Source organism: Ciconia boyciana, chromosome 8 (genome assembly GCF_034638445.1).
Source record: "Ciconia boyciana chromosome 8, ASM3463844v1, whole genome shotgun sequence".
Classification (NCBI taxonomy): Eukaryota; Metazoa; Chordata; class Aves; order Ciconiiformes; family Ciconiidae; genus Ciconia; species Ciconia boyciana.
Genome location: NC_132941.1, coordinates 22,601,672 through 22,617,689, shown reverse-complemented (window position 1 = coordinate 22,617,689; position 16,018 = coordinate 22,601,672). Strand labels below are relative to the sequence as shown.

Genomic DNA, 16,018 nt, shown 5'->3' with positions numbered 1-16,018 from the left:
AGGAGCATGCTGAAACTTAGGGTGCCTGGGGCTGAGGCAGGTGTGGTGTGAGAAGAAGAGTTTGACAGCCCCAGAGCCTGCTCTTCCATCCATCCAGCCACCCATCCAGCCACCTATCCATCCATCCATCCATGCCTCCATCCTCCACTGTCCTCTCTTGGAACTCTCATCTGAGGGGATTGAAAAACCACCACAGAGTACTGTTATTCCCTGCGCTCAACCCATAGGAAACTGAGGCACAAGTGGTGACATGAACCCCACACATTGTGTCCGCTGGTGAGTCATGAATGGGGAGGTGGATGGATGATGTAACCCACGCCATGCAGCTTCATGCTACGATGACCTCCAGAGTGTTAGGGTCTGGTCCTCAGGAGCAGGAGGAGGGATGTGTTACCCATTCTGTCACACATGCCTCATCCCCTGACCCATTTCTAGCACGACATGCTGCCTCCAATGCTCCTAAAATGCTGCCACTGTATCTAGGACACTTGGGTTTCTTCCTCTTACATGATGAATGAAGGCATCTTGGGAAGAGCTCAGCGTAGTGCGGTGGATAGCAGCCAAGCCAGAAAGCAAGCATCTTTTCCGTGTTGGCCACATCCTTGTGGCATTTTAACCTACTTTCATGCTCCTCAAAGCAACTTTGCAGTCTTGCAGCCTTGTGTCTCCCACCTGAGCTCTGCAGCCCAAGTCCCTGCCATGGGTCAATACCATCAAGGGCTGGCCCATGGTTCCACAGCCCCACAGCAGCGTGGAGAGCTTGGGACTTGCAATAACTCAAAACACAGCAGAGAGGGGTGAGGAGCAGTGTGGGTACGTATCTGGCTTGCTTGGAGATGCTGAGCCCCCAGGTGCTCCCCCACGGACCACAGGACTCCCTGCTGTGGGGCTTGGGAAAGGCTGACAGCCCATGGGCGTTCAGAGAATGAGCAGAACGGGGAAAAAAAAAAGCCTATAAACCACAACTCCAAATGTTTGATGCCGTAATTCCCTGAGCTGCAAATTGCTAGTGCTTGGGAGAGTGTCACGGTAAGGGTGAGGGCATGCTTGGGCGACCAGCCAGCCGTGGGGATGGGAAAGCAGTGAGTCATGGCTCAGCCCTGAAGATGCTGAGAGCACCATGGCAGTTCAAACTCTGCTCCAGCGGGAAGGGACACATGGAAGTGCTGCCCTGCAGATAGTGATGCCTCCCTCCTGCTTGACCCCTCTGCAGACCCCGGTAGCCCCCCAGAGCAAGGTGGCCTTGTCCATCTGCTTGGGACAGTCCCCTGGACCATGCCCAGGGCTTTTCTGAGGGATGTCAGTTGGGCTGGGCCAAAACCGTGCCAGGGACCATGGTGACAGCCGCAGTGTAGGTGATCACGGTGCAAAACTCAGATAGTGCTGGTTCGCTTGCATGGAAACAAGGCGGTTTTGGTGGCCGCACATCACGCAAGCACCTCGCCCACCCCGTGGGTGTCAGCCACCCACCAGCCCTCAGATCGCAGGGCTGAAGGGAAATTGAGGCACATATGAGGCCGACCACTTTGGCCAAGGCGGTCCCCGAGCACCAAGCATCAGGCTGGGGGAGCTTTGGACACGGCTCCTGGGAGAACGGAGGTGCCTGGAGCCGGGATCGAGGATCAGACCTGGCGTTTTGCTGTCAAGCAGCTTCCCCTCTCTGCCCCTCCAGCCGTCACCCCCGCCCTTCGCTCCCCACCTCCCGCTCCTCGTCCTTGGGAGAACACGCCCATCCCCCTGGCCTCGGGGCGGGGATGCGGAGCCGGACTCCCCCCGAGGGAGAAGGTGACCAGACTTTTAGTCTGCCTACGAGCAAGCAGGGAGGCGGCGAACACCCCCCCCCCCCAAGACCCCCGGGGCTCCCCACCCCTGGAACCCCCCGGGGCGTGCCCAGCCCCCGCAGGGGGCGGGGGTACCCGCAGGGCCGCGCCGCAGCTCTAGGCGGGGCCGCTGGCTGTCGCGACAAAGCCGGGTCAGGGACACCGGGAGGACCGGGCTGACCCATCCGAGCCCATGCGGAGCCCGCCCCGGCCTGCCCCGCAGAGCCCCCGAGCGCAGCCGCCGGTGGGGCGGAGATGGAGGGATGCGGCGCGGGGGGATGGAGGGAGACAGGAATCGATCCCGCTCACAAAGTCAATGATTTCTCGGGGTTCTCATGGCGGGGGCAGAGGAGAGGGGCAGGGCCGGGGCGGGGGAGAACAGATCCCTACGTCGAGGCGAAATTGCGGAGGGGAGACGGGGCTCCCCGTTACCGCGCCTTTCCACGGGGTTTCAGGAGGAAGGTGAGGGAGAGCGGCCCCGTCCCGGAAACCCCTGACAGCCCCCCGTGCCTACCCCCGCCCGCATCTCCTTCCCTCTCCGCTCAAATGCTTAAAAGCTCTTTGCATTCCATTAGCGCCCTGCAGAAGGGAACCACCCGCGACGGGACGGGCTGGGGCGGCGGCACACGCCGCACATCGCCCCGCAGAAACACCGCATCGCCCGGGCAGGGGGGTCGGCAGCACCGAGGGGAACGACCGGGAGGGCTGGGCTGGGTCCCGAGCACCGGTTCCCCGTCCACAAGCGCTTCCCAAAGGGCTGCGGCCCCGCGATGTCCCGGGAGGGCGAGGGTAGCCGTGTCCCGTATCTGCCCCGACGGCATCCGGTCCCTCCGGGGGGAGACAAGGGGAGGCGACCCGAGGGAAAGCGGGGAGCAGAGGGGGCTGGATTATGGCTGCTGCCAAGTGCGTGTGAGTTGTACTCGTTGCTCTGCGGGGAGGGCGTTTGTTATGGGTATTTTTGGAGGGGGGGCGGGGGGGTGCCGCGCCCGCCCCGGGAAGCAGCCGGCTTCGTCCCCGCCGGAGGCTGGCGAGCGACGGCGGTGGGTGGGTGCTGGGATGGGAAAGGGGTGGCGAGGAGGGAGGGGGCAGCCGTGCGGAGGGGGAGGCTGGCAGAAATGCTAATTCCTCCCTTCGCTCTCGCCTCGGCAGCCCAGTGCCCGTACGGCCCCGCTCCGGCTCGCAGCTCAGCCCGGAGAGGTGCGGGGGTACGGGTGGGGTCCCCCCCCTCCTCGCCGCGCCCCTCACCGTCGTGTCCGGGCTGGCGGAGGCTCCTCCGTGCCACAGGGACGGGGGTCGGGAGGAGGATGCGGAGGACCGGTAACGGCGAGGAGAAGGACTGCGTGTTGCTTAACGCCACTTAGGAGCGGGTAAGGTGCGGGGTCACCCCCGGTGCGGCGAGGCGGAGGGGGGGACGGGACGACAGGGGCGAAGGGGGGTTCAGAAGAGAGAGGAAAATAGGGAAGGAGAGAACTAGGGAGACACAGAAGGAAGGGAGGAAAGTGGGGAGAGGAAGAGAGAAAAGGCTGGAAGGAGAAAGAAAGAAAAAAGAAAAGCAAAAGAAATCACAGAAAAAGGAGAAATTAAAGCAGAGAAGAAAGAAAACGAGAAATTTTTTGGGGGGGGGGGGGGGGCGGAAGGAAAAACACAATCAAGACAAGTAAAAGAGAGTGAGAAGGGTGGGAAGAGCCGGAGGAGAAAGGGAGGAAAACGGGGGCGAGGAGGGGAAGGGGGAAGAGGGGATGAGAAGGGGCGAGGGGGCGGCTGCGAGGGGGAGCCGGGCACAGACAATGGGGCGCGGCCCCGCCGCCGCCTCTCGCCGGGCGGGGACCGGAGCCAGGAGCGGGGCGGGGAGAGGGGGCGGGAGCCCTGAGAGCTCCCTGTGTCCCTTGGCAGGGGGAGATGGCCCCGCTGCCGTACCTGTGGCTGGTGGCCCTGCTTGGCCTGGCCCGGGCGTGCCCCGAGCCCTGCGCCTGCGTGGACAAGTACGCCCACCAGTTTGCTGACTGCGCCTACAAGGATCTTCAAGTGGTGCCCACGGGGTTGCCCTCCAATGTGACCACCCTCAGCCTCTCGGCCAACAAGATTACCTCGCTGCAGCGGCGTTCCTTCTTGGAGGTGACCCAGGTCACCTCCCTCTGGTTGGCACACAACGAGATCCGCTCCATCGAGGCCGGTACCTTCGCCATCCTGGTACAGCTGAAAAACCTCGACATCAGCCACAACCAGATTGTGGACTTCCCCTGGCAGGACCTCTACAACCTCAGCGCTCTCCAGCTGCTCAAGATGAACAATAACCACATGGCTCTGGTGCCTCAGGGGGCTTTCCACACCCTGAAGGACCTCCGGTCCCTACGCATCAACAACAACAAGTTCACCACCCTTGCAGAGGGTATCTTTGACTCGCTTAGTTCCCTCTCCCACCTGCAGATCTACAACAACCCCTTCGAGTGCTCCTGCAAGCTCCAGTGGTTGAAGAAGTGGATGGACAGCACACTTATCTCCATCCCTGAGAAAGACTCCATCACTTGTGCCCTCCCAGAGCAGCTCCGAGGAGTGCCGGTGGGGAAGATCCCAGATGTGCAGTGCACCTCGCCTACCGTGCAGCTCACCTATTACCCCAACCTGGACACCACGGAGCTCTTTGACGGCTTCACCCTGACGCTGCACTGTGCTGTGACGGGCACCCCACCACCCGAAGTGAGCTGGAAGATCCGCACCTCCAGCCAAACCCTTGAGCTCAACAGGAACCCGAAGGAGAGTGCTGGGAAGGACCTCCCCAAACAGGACCCTGAGCGCTTCTTGGTCTTCAAGAATGGCACGTTGGTGATTCCCCACCTGAGCAAGCGGGAAGAAGGCACCTACACCTGCCTGGCCACCAATGAAATGGGGAGCAACCAGACCTCAGTCAATGTGGCTGTGGCGGGCACCCAGAAATACCCGCTGCAGCCCGGGAGGGACCCGCTGGGGGGTAAAGCACAACCAGGTGACAAGAAGCCTGGGGCCAAGGGAGCAAAGAACAGTGTGCTCATGCCAGATGAGAGGAACAAACCCCTCGGTCCCACCCGGCAGAGCCAACCATCCTTGGCAGCTGGCACAAAGCCCACGGGAGATGGGCAAGTCCCTTTCCAGCTTCCACCCTTTGAGAAGAAGTGTGGCTCCATGCAAACCAGCAAGTACATTTCCAACCACGCCTTCAACCAGAGCGGCGACTTCAAGCAGCACACGTTTGACCTGGGGGTGATCGCCTTAGATGTGTCGGAGCGTGATGCCCGGGTGCAGCTCACACCCACCTACATGCAGCCTGAGAAGGTCCACCTCAGGATGCTCTACCTGTGCCAGGAGAGCAGCCAGGGCCATGCCTTGGTCCAGTGGTCCAAGATTGAGGAAGGGGTGAACTCGTACTGGTTCCAGGGCTTGAACCCCGGCACCAACTACTCTGTGTGTCTCACCTACCTGGGGGAGGACTGCCAGGTCCAAGTGGTCTTCACCACCAAAAAAGAGATCCCCTCACTCATCATCATCGTGGTTGTGAGCATCTTCTTGCTGGTGCTGGCCACCTTACCCCTGATGGGGGCCACGTGGTGCCACCTTCTCTCCAAGTACCAAGGGAAGACCTACAAGCTCATCATGAAGGCCCAGAACCCAGACCAGATGGAGAAGCACATGGCTGCCGACTTCGACCCCCGCGCCTCCTACCTGGAGTCCGAGAAGAACTACAATCCCAGTGAGGTGGGGGAAGCAGATGTGGAGGAAGAAGATGAGGAGGAAGAGGAGGACGATGAAGGAGGCAGGCGGAGGAGGAGGAGAGAAGCTGAAGGGGCTCTGGAGCTGGAGCAAGAGGAGAGTGTGGCAGCCAGCTCCATGGCGGAGTTGCAATCCAAAGCCAATGGTGAGGAGTTCGAGGTCCGCTCTGAGTACAGCGACAAGCTGCCGCTGGGCGCCGAGGCGGTCACCATTTCCCAAGAGATCAACGGCAACTACCGGCAGCGCCCCCGCTGAGCCTCCTTGCCCCCCCTCCGCTCCCCCCCCGGTCCCCACCGCCCCCCCAGCCCCCCGCCTCCTCCCGGGGCACCGCCGCTGCTTTTCCTCCGAGGAAAGACCGAAGCATCCTCAGCGACGACCGCCTGACCGTCCTCCTCCTCCTCTTCCTCCTTCCTCAGCCAGCAGATCACCAGGGAAGAGACTTCGCCCCGGGGATGCTCGATGCGGGTGGGACGTTTCTCCCACAATTTCGTTTCCGTTTTGGGTACCGTCAGTCCTCGCTCCCGCCTCGGCGGCAACACCGCAACGATTCCCGGTCCCCCGCCCGCCTCTGCCCTCCGCTCGCCCCGTATTTTCTTTCCCCTTAAAGAAAAAAAACGAAAAAAAGAGAAAAAACGGGTAAAAGAAAAAAGCCCGATATCCCAAAACATTTTTTTTCTGGAAACGATTCAGTCCCCAGCGGGTCCCTGCCGCTCCTCGGTCCGGTCCCGCCGCTCCCTCGGTCCCCGGTGAGTCCCCTCCGCTCCGCGGTCCGGTCCTGCCGCTCCCCGGTCCGGCCCCGCCGAGCCCCGGTGCGAACCCCGCCGCAGCCCGGTGCGGTTCCCACCGCTCCTCGGCGTTATCCACCCCGCTCCCCGCTCCGCGCCGCTTCCCGGTAGGTCCCCGCCGCGCCTCGGTCCGGTTCCCGCCGCTCCCCGGTGGGTGCCCATCGCGCTCCGGTGCATCTCTGTTTTCCCCGGTGAGTGCCGGGGCTCGCCGGTCCCTGCCGCTCCCCAGCGGTGCTCTCCGTTCCCTGGTGAGTGCCAGGGCTCCCCAGTGCGTGCCAGGGCTCCCCGGTGCGATCCCCTCCCCGCTGCCCGGTGGGTGTCGGGGTGCGAGCCCTGCTGCTGCCCGGTGGGTGCCGGGGCTCCGCGGTGCGCTCCCCGCAGCTCCCCGGTGCGCTCCCCGCAGCTCCCCGGTGCGCTCTCCGGTGCGCTCCCCGCCGGTCCCACGGCGCCGTTCAGCACCCGGCGGGGCTGGACAGCTCCGCGCCCCCCGCCCGCCCCCCAGGATGGCGGTGGCGGCCCGATCCCCCCCCCGCCTCGGGTCCCATCGCGACCCCCCCGGCCCGGCGGGGCCCCTCGATGTGTGTTGGGTAGAGTAGCCTTGTAGCCAAGTGTCTGTGCCGTAGACGCGCCCGTGCTGCTGGCGGGCGGGCGGGCGGGCGGGGGGGGGCCCGGCCCCGGGAGGCGAGGGGTCGCCGCCGCCGCCCCCCCCGCACTCCGGTCTCCGGGAGCCCCGGGGCCGGCGAGAGCCGCGGGCGCCTTCCTGCGAGCTTCTGTCTGTGAAAGAGTCAATAAAAGGGATTGAAAGTGGAGCCGGGTCCGTGCTTGATGGGGGCGAGGGGGAGGTTGCGCCCAGTGCCCCCCCCGCTGCCCCCGGACTCTGCCCGGTACAGCCCGGTACAGCCCGGTACAGCCCGGCACGGCCGAGGGGACCACGAGGAGGTGGGAGACGGCGCGGAGACACATCGCTGCAGCTACAGGCGGATCTCACACACACACCCTATAAATATATACTTTTTTTTTTTCCTACCCATACACCATGCACACATACAGTATATATGTTATATTTATGCATTTATGTATATGCATATTATACATAATTCACACACATACTATATATATAGATACACACACTATATATATACACATCTATGCTGTATACACTCATTTTATATATATACATATGCACTATGTATATGCACAAATAATTGTTATATGCACACACTATGCACACACATTTTGTATGTACTTAGTCTATACACACAATATAAATATACATAAATACAGCATATGTGTGAAAATATAATAAACCGAATATTATATACTCTGTAGACATACTCTCTATAAACTCACTGTATAGAAAAATAACAATATTTTCCCCCAGGACATACACACACACTCTCTACACACATACCAATACTCATACAGTATATACATACATATGCAGTAAGAATACATACAATATATACATACAATTTATATAAGCTCTGTGTATCTACGCACATGCAATATGTATGCTCAATATATGCACAAATACCTACACTACACGTGGTCTTTCTCCGTGCACGTATACACCCAATGCTTATCTCATATACACACCCTGTACGTATGTACATACATGACTATATTCCCGGCACCGTGCCACCCTGCAGAGCCATGCCAGGGGCAGGACGGGGCTGCCTGGGCAGGGGTTAGTGTCACCCTGGTCCCCAAATGCTCCCAGCCCTGAGAGCGGGGGTGCTAAGAAGGTGCCCGGTAGATTTACACTCCCTCCCCAGCCCGGCCGGGAGCGCTCCCCTCTCGTCCCGCTGATGATTTAAGCCCCCAATTACACGGCAAAGATTTAAGACTGTCTTTGATTGCTTTTCTTATCTGGAGCTATGAAGCCACATGCCCTCCTAGCATCCCTGCTCGAGACACAGCGTCCCACTGTTGTGTGGCGACGGTCACCCATTCACTGGCACCCACGGGAGGCCCCACTGATGCCCCTTGCCCTCCCCAAATGCAGCCTCCGCATCCCAGCAGATCCCCCCCCAAGCAAACATTTGTTTCTCCATCCTCCAGAGGACAGCTTTCTATTTTAAGTCCAGCCTTTGCATCTTTCTCCTGCGGCAGGGAGCATGGGGGAGACAGACAAAGCAGGGCAGCATGCAAAGACGTGGCAGGCAGGGTTGCCCACCCAAATCCCCTAAATCCTGGGAATTTGAGGCTCTGCCACAGCAGCCCAGGTGTTTGCTCCAGCTTTTAAAACCCCAAAGAGAGACTCCCTCTTGTAGACAAATCCCCTTCTGTGGATACACTTATAATTGAGTTTCATGCTTAGAAACATGTAAGGAATAGAAAAAGAACAATCATTTCTGCCTCCATTTAATTAGAGAATAATAGATTTCCCCACCTAACATACCTACAGGGAATCGCACTGTGATGAGCTACCTACCGACACTGGATTTCTCTGAGATTTGCTCCTTTTCAGGTGGGTACTAATTAGCACCCAGTGCCAAAGGCACAAGAAGGGGTCAGGGATGGAGCTCTGCATCCTCCCACCCCCTCCACGTCTGGGGAAGGGGGGGCCTGGAAAGGGTTTCTCCTGGAAAGGGTTAAAGCATCCCCGCAGGGTGGCTCAGCCCCTCCTAAGGCATCAACCCTTCTGCAGAGCCTGTCACCAGCCCAGGGGTTGAGTGGGAAGTGCCCACGCATGATGATGACAAGCTCGCGCCCACGCAGCCTGGGCTGTCACACACTTCTGGTGTCACCTAAACTGTGGGAAGGCGTCTGGCACCCTTTGCCCAGGACAGCCCCAGAATAAAGAAGCTTTTATCCCCCCTGTCCCCAAATTGTCTCTTATCCCAGATAAAAAAAATCAAGGGAAAAGAGCATCACCATGTCCCCCATGGTATGGTCACTGGCAGCACTACAGCCCTCACCTGCTGAAGGGGTTGTGCCTCAGGACCAGATGGAGTCTGGTCCCTGTAGAAGTGGTCAGAGCGGCATCTTTCATCTGCTCCGTGGGTGCGAGTGGGCAGAATTAGGCTTAGCCCTCTGCAGTCACCCCTGCTCTGCATCCTCCACTGGTTCAGAGCCCCCAGATCCTTCCAGATGGGCTCTGAAGCTGTTCAAGATGTGCTTCACAGCATGAGGGGCTGATGGGCCATCCACCTCCAGCCGAACATCAGCCTGCCCTGCTCTGAGGAGATGGGCACCAACAATATCAACCCATGGCGGGGGGGGGGGGGGGGGTGGGTGGTCAGGAAACAACCCCCATGCTGGCCCTGCCAGTGACAGCATCACACCCAAGAGGGGCAGTGACAGCCCCCACAAATGCCTTGTAAAGCAGGTCCTGGCCCCCATGGATAAAATCCCTAGCTCACCTGGCACGCCTGCACATCCCACAACAGCCACGCTGCGAGCCTGCCCGATAAACTGTTCTAGATTCAAAACAATCCCCTTCTCCCTTGCATGACACTATTTTTAACCCCAATCCTGTTCAATAGCCTGGCCTCAGTGACTGTGGCGTCAGCCCAAGTGTGAAGATAGCAAGCTGCGGCTGGGATACATGGAGTTGAAGCTCTCCCGGGGAGCTCCAGCTCACCCCGGCTCCACCTTCATGATGCTCAGGGCCTTTTCCAAAGAGGGTCTGGCTTGCGCTGGGGTTGAGGTCCTTGTACCTCTGCAGACGCCTCAGTGCTTCCATGCTCCAGGCGATTCACACCACTTTGCTCCAACGCCAGCCCTGCATAAGGCGGGTTTCCTACCAGAGATGCCCCAGTCTGGCCAGGGGAGGAGTATGGGAGGGCAGGGAGCAAGGACCGCTCAGCATCCCGGTCCTAGATGCCCACCTCTGCCCAAGTGGTCCTGCCAGGTGGGAGGACAGTGGCTGCAGAATGAATGACCCATGATCTACTTTTAAAAGCTTTTATCAGCAGTTTATTGCAGGGCAGAGAGATGGTTCCGGGTGACCTCCCTGTACCTCAATGGCTCACCCTCCTTCCTCCGGCCACCCCGATGCAGCCTCTGGGCACCCACCCATTCACCCTCCTTCCCACCCTGCTCCGGCCCCACACAGCCCTGCAGTGGGGGCATCCTGCCGCCCCCGAGACCCCGAAGTCTTTCACCCCCTCTCAGAGGCAACTCACCGGCCAGCAGCCTCCCCATGTCCTCCAGAAGCCGCTCACCCTTCGCCCTGTCCCCCCACGTCCCCTACAAGGCGGGGGACATGATGGACCCCGAGATGCGGGGCTGGGGTGCCCCGGGAGGCAGAGGTCTGGATGCTCCCCCAGCTCCGGGGGCAGAAGGGGGGCCGGGCGCGGCTGGGCTCCGGCAGCAGCCCCGGGGGAGGGCGGGCGGGCGGAGGAAGGGCCCCCGCAGCCGTTTTCCGACAGCGGGAGTGGGTCGGTGCCATGGAAAACAAAAGGGCCCGGGGGACGGGGAGGGGAGGAGAAGCCCGACGAGGGCCGAGCGAACCGGCGGTCCCGTTTCCCCCCCCGCCAGAGGAGCGAGGGCGACCGGGCTCCGTCCCCCTGAAGCTGCCGGTGAAGGGGCAGGAGGGGTCGGGGAGGGGAGCGGGGGGCCTGGGACCGGCAGGGAGAGCCGGGGCCGGGGGGGGAGCGGGCTGGCCGGGCCGGGGAGGGAGGGCTGGATGGTTATTCACGGCTCTGGTATGCGGCGTGCCGGCCCTGCTTACACCGCCCGGGGCTGCCTCGGCCCGCCCCGGCCGCGGGGCAGCGAGAGAGGCGGCGGGGAGAGGTAACTGCGCCTCCGGGGGGCAGCGCCGCCGGGCCCCCCCGGGGGGATGCTTGCGGTGGAGGGGGGGTTTGGGATGGGAGGGAGTCGAGGTGGAGGGGTGCTCCGGGAGCTCAAGCGGCGCGGGACCCCCCTGTCCCAGCGGGACACCCCCCTCCCCCCGGCGGTGCTGCCCTGGGGGTGCATCCCACACCCAGCCCTGGGCCCCCTGCATCCCGCAGCGCGTTGGTCGGGGTGATGGGGATCTGCCCCTGCAAGCCGGGACCAACGCCTCACTGGGCAGATTGGGCTAGGACAGATATGGGGCACCCCAACATTACACCAGCCAGGGACATTAAACGAATCAGCCAAGGAGAACTCCCCGCCACCCCCCTCCCCGCGCTGGGTTCTCACCCCTGTATCACCCCCAGGACCCTCGGGACTCCTTCCCCATCCCCTGAACCCCAGCCCCAGTGTGGTCTATCCCTGCAGGACAGGACGCTTTGTGTCCCTCTTTTACACTCCCACCCCCCCAGTTGTTGTGCAGGTCTTATTCAGCTGCTACATTGCCAATGAAATGTCTCCCCCCCCTGCTCTAAATGACAGGGTTGGGGACTGGAAGGAGCAGCAAAACTTGCCTACAAGGCAGAGACAAAGGGGTCTTGCTGCCAGCTCCTTGCAGAGCGGCAGTTAACCTCTTCCCTGGTGGGATGCAGCTTCCAGACGCTGTGAACCGAGCGTGCACAGTCCCCTTTGCAAGGCAAGAAGAAGGGGAGTAAGGAGTTAGCTCAGAAATATTTCACTCTAAAGACTTCCAGCAGCCAGGGACCCCATGCTCTCTTGCTGAGAAAAAGCACTTGAGAAGCTGTTTTTTTCCATGACATGGAAAAATATGGAGATGGGGGGTTGGTCTGAGGTCTGAAAGCGTGCTGAAAATCCCAACAACTTGATGGTTTAGGGGAAGGCTGGTTGTGAAAGAGCTGTGGTTGCTCTGTTTCCCCTAACTCTGAATTCCCAGCTCCCACTTTTCATACCAAAACCTGGGAAAACAGCATTCCGGGGTGCTGGTATTTCATCAAAGGTCAAAAAGGTCTAGTTGGGGAAGGAAAGGGTTTAGGGGGAAGTTCCCCACTCACATAGGTAGTTGAAGGCTGTGCTCTTGGCGAGGAAATACCTTCTTCAGATTAGGGAATATTTCAAACAGCTTTTTCCAGCTGAAGTGCTGGGGATAATCACATGGATGCTTCACTCTGCTGCTGCTTCCTCTTAGTACTTAGCAAGAAAAAGCAGATCCCCATCTCGGCTAGACTCGTCCCGTTCATTCCCCCTCCGTCTCTGTTCCCAGGAGGAAGGATGAGGCCCCTGCTCTGCTGCCTGGGGCTGGCCGTGCTCCTGGGGCCAGCCATGCTCCTGGGGCCCTGCCTGGCCTGTCCCAGCGCCTGCTCCTGCTCCACCAAGAAGAACGGGCGGCTGTTGGCTGAGTGTGCCTACAAGGATCTCCAGGAGGTACCCGAGGGATTGTCCTCCAACGTGACCATCCTCACCTTGTCGGCCAACAGAATCAGCTGGTTGGGGCAGGGCTCCTTTGCTGAGGTTCCCGAAGTGCAGTCACTGTGGCTGGGCTACAACCAGATCGGGGTAGTGGAACCAGGGGCTTTCGCCTTGTTGGCGCATCTGAAGAACCTGGACCTGAGCCACAACAAGATTGTGGATTTCCCCTGGCAGGACCTCCGTAACCTCAGTGATCTGCAGATCCTGAAGATGAACAACAACCGCCTAGCTGGGCTGCCCCGAGATGCTTTCCACTCCTTGAAGGACCTGCGCTCCCTCTGGCTCAACGACAACGAGTTGACCACCCTGGCCGAGGGCACCTTTGACAACTTGCCCTCCCTGTCCCAGCTGCAGATCTTCAACAACCCCTTTAACTGCTCCTGCAAGGTCTTTTGGCTAAAGAAATGGACTGAGAACACCTCCGTCTCCATCACCAAGGGGGGGTCTACCCTATGTGTGGCTCCCGGCAGACTGAAGGGCAGGGCGGTGACAGACATCCCCGACCATCACTGTGTTGCTCCCTCCGTGCAGCTCACCTACCTCTCCAACCTGGACAACACTGTCATGTACGATGGCCTCACCCTGACCCTGCACTGCAGTGTGGCAGGCAGCCCCCCACCAGAGATCAGGTGGAAGATCCAGACCTCCAGCCGCCATGTTGAGATCAACGGGCCCAACGTGGCACGGGATGGAAACGTCAAGCAGAGCCAGGAGCGCTTCTTGGTCTTCAAGAATGGCACCATGGCCATCCCCAACTTCAGCAAAGAGGATGAAGGCATCTACACCTGCCTCGCTGTCAACGATGTGGGCATGCGGGATGTCTCGGTCAACGTGGCCTTGGCTGGGTCGGAGAATCCAGCTGAAGACCTGCTCCAAGATGACCCCCAAGCCAGCCACCTTGGGGGTCGGAGCTGCTACAAGGGGGATGAAATGGATCCCTCCGGTGCCGGAGAAAAGCTGGTGATCGTTTATCACATGCCAAGGGAGTCGAAGAGCAGGGCTGGAGGAGCAGTGCCCCAGGTCCACCTGGGGACCCTCCTGCTGGCTTTGGGCATCATGCTCTGCTGTTAAATGGGGGAGAAGGAAACGGTGCCTCGGGGATTCCCCCTCTTTCTGTAGCATTTATCTTCACATAGTGCCATGCCTTCGCTGAGCTTCTGGGAACTGCGGGCATTCAGGAGTCAAAGGGGGCCAAGACTCAGGCCCAGGGCTGGTAGTTCAACCCCTCCTTAGATGGGGGTCAGGGCTGGGCTCTGTTAGTTGAGAGCTTCACACAAGCTTGGGTGTTGCAGAGCAGATCCACACCCTGCTGCCGCTTTCCAGGCGTCCAAACCTGCCACCTCCTGACTTATCTCCCTCCTGAAAACAAAGCACGGCTGCAGGATTAAAGTCCACCCTCAACAGGGTGACCATCACCAATCCCCAGAGCCCACCATGAGCCCTCCGCCACCCACAGCAGCCAGCTGTGACCAGGGAGGGGATCTCTTGCAAAGAGGATCCCATCCACCCAGAAGCACCAAAGATGACATCCCTACCATGACCAGCGCCTGGGCCCTTGGCCAGCCAGGCGCATCCTTCCTGCCACCAACCTCACGTGAAGCACCAGGAGCAGAAGGACCAGTCTGAAAATGGGGGAATAGCCTGGGCACAGGGTCCTGGTGTCCCAGGACACAGGGCTCTGGGGGACAGGGATATGATGGTGCTTTGTAAACAGGATGGGTACAGTAGGACAGATTGGATGGTGCCATAGGCTTGGATCAGGCCATTTTGTGGAGCAGGAGAAGCTTTTCCACAGGCTTCGTCCCTGCAGGAGCACAAAGGGCTCCTGCTGGCTGGGTGCTGGGAGCACCCGGGGTGCCTGCACCCTCCCTGCATGTTGCAGGATCAGGCCCTGCCACCCTCAGTACCTCTCCCAGACATGATGCAGCTGATTTCCACCCCCCCACACTCCCTTCCCTTTACTGCTGAAGCCTATGGTCCAAAACACTCAGCTGGGCTGGACCCACCAAGCTGCACCGCTCTGGCTTCGACACTGGCGGGGAGGGATTGAGCCCAATGAGACCAAAATAAGTCCCCAGTGCTCTTCTCTGACAGGAAACCGAGCCGGGGCTGTATGATGGAGCGGGAGGAAGAAAGACTGGGAAAATCCAGATGAGAGAGAAAGAGGCTGAGCTGACCTATAAGCCATAAACACAATTTTCTTTAAGTGCTTTAGCATTTCCACATGGGATATATATACCATACCCAGCTGCCCCAGGGTGCTGGGGGACCCCTTGTCTTATGGCAGGGGGGCTGAGCATCTCCATCTCCCCTACCCCGAGGCACAGGCAGCCTGGCTCTCGTGCATTCTGCCAGTGCTCACCTGCAGGAGATGGACGGACCCCTGCAGCCACCCCTGCCTTATAACCAAAGCTGTACAGACAACAAAGTCCCAAGCGCAATAAATACCTTTTTTTTTTTTTTTTTGAAACAAGCTGGTGCATGCTGCCTCTGTACACCCCCAAATCCTCCCAACCCAGCATCATCTGGAGTACCACAACTCATCACCAACCCCCTTTCCCCCCAGCTCCCCAAGCCCTCCCCATGCTGTAGCATCTCTCCCTGATGACCCTGGAGGGAGGATGCATTTATAGGGTACCTAAAACTCCCCCCATCGCTCCCTGCAGCAGGCAGTGGAAGGCAGCGATGCCAGAATCAGCTGAAAAGCAGCTGTCCCGGATCCTCAAGCCACCACACAAACTCTCCAGCTCCATGATTCAGTGTCCAGCTGGCTTGTAGGGTAAGGAAAGGGGCAGCCGAGGAGCTGCCACAGGCCAACGCTGTCCGGGTGCGGTGCCGAGGTCTCCATGGGGGTCCTAAGGCAGAAACAGCCAGCAGCTCCTCACACAAACAGCCTTTGATGCTAACAAGCAGGCACATATTTTTCCCATTACAGGCAGAAGGGATGAAAAACATCATGGCCCCAACAAGAGTTTCAGTTTCATTTCATAGGATACTACTTTTAACATCAATTTTATCCCAATTTTATCCCTCCCTGCCTGCCTGGGAATAGGGGCATACAGGATCATATTCCTGCAACCTTGGCTGGGAACAGGGTTTGGGAACAGGTTATTTTTTTAATTAAAAAAAAAAAGATTTAGGCTCCCAGCAGCCCTAAACCATGCCTGAAAGTCTCTGCTTGCCTTGCAGAGCTGCTGCTCCCCCCAGCTTTGCTGGTGCATGGCTGTTTTGTTGCCAGTAAGGTGAATTCCTCCACGTTCGCCAAGTTTACTTATAGCTTTTATGGTAAGTTATTAGCAATATTAAGCATCTCTCATTCATAACAGACAGGGCACCTTGCCATGCGGCTCCTGGGTTGGATGCTGCAGGTGATACCACACTTGGCATCACCATCCTGACCCA

The 16,018-nt window shown here is 59.5% G+C and overlaps 2 protein-coding genes across 3 annotated transcripts; both read left to right on the top strand.

Moving 5' to 3' along the window:
- The first annotated feature begins 3,719 nt into the window (after positions 1-3,719).
- ISLR2 (immunoglobulin superfamily containing leucine rich repeat 2) lies at positions 3,720-5,819 on the top strand. The gene has a single exon (XM_072870540.1). It carries the CDS (start codon positions 3,720-3,722, stop codon positions 5,817-5,819), a length of 2,100 nt encoding a protein of 699 aa, XP_072726641.1.
- Positions 5,820-10,736: 4,917 nt separating this feature from the next.
- Positions 10,737-15,104, top strand: ISLR (immunoglobulin superfamily containing leucine rich repeat). Of its 2 annotated transcripts, none has more exons than XM_072870980.1 (2): positions 10,737-10,875; positions 12,411-15,104. In XM_072870980.1, the coding sequence occupies exon 2, from the start codon at positions 12,419-12,421 to the stop codon at positions 13,685-13,687; it is 1,269 nt and encodes a 422-aa protein (XP_072727081.1). In that variant the 5' UTR covers positions 10,737-10,875; positions 12,411-12,418; the 3' UTR covers positions 13,688-15,104. The 2 variants fall into 2 exon arrangements, with proteins under 2 accessions (XP_072727081.1, XP_072727080.1); XM_072870979.1 differs by lacking the exon at positions 10,737-10,875 and adding an exon at positions 11,025-11,089.
- Positions 15,105-16,018: the final 914 nt, after the last annotated feature.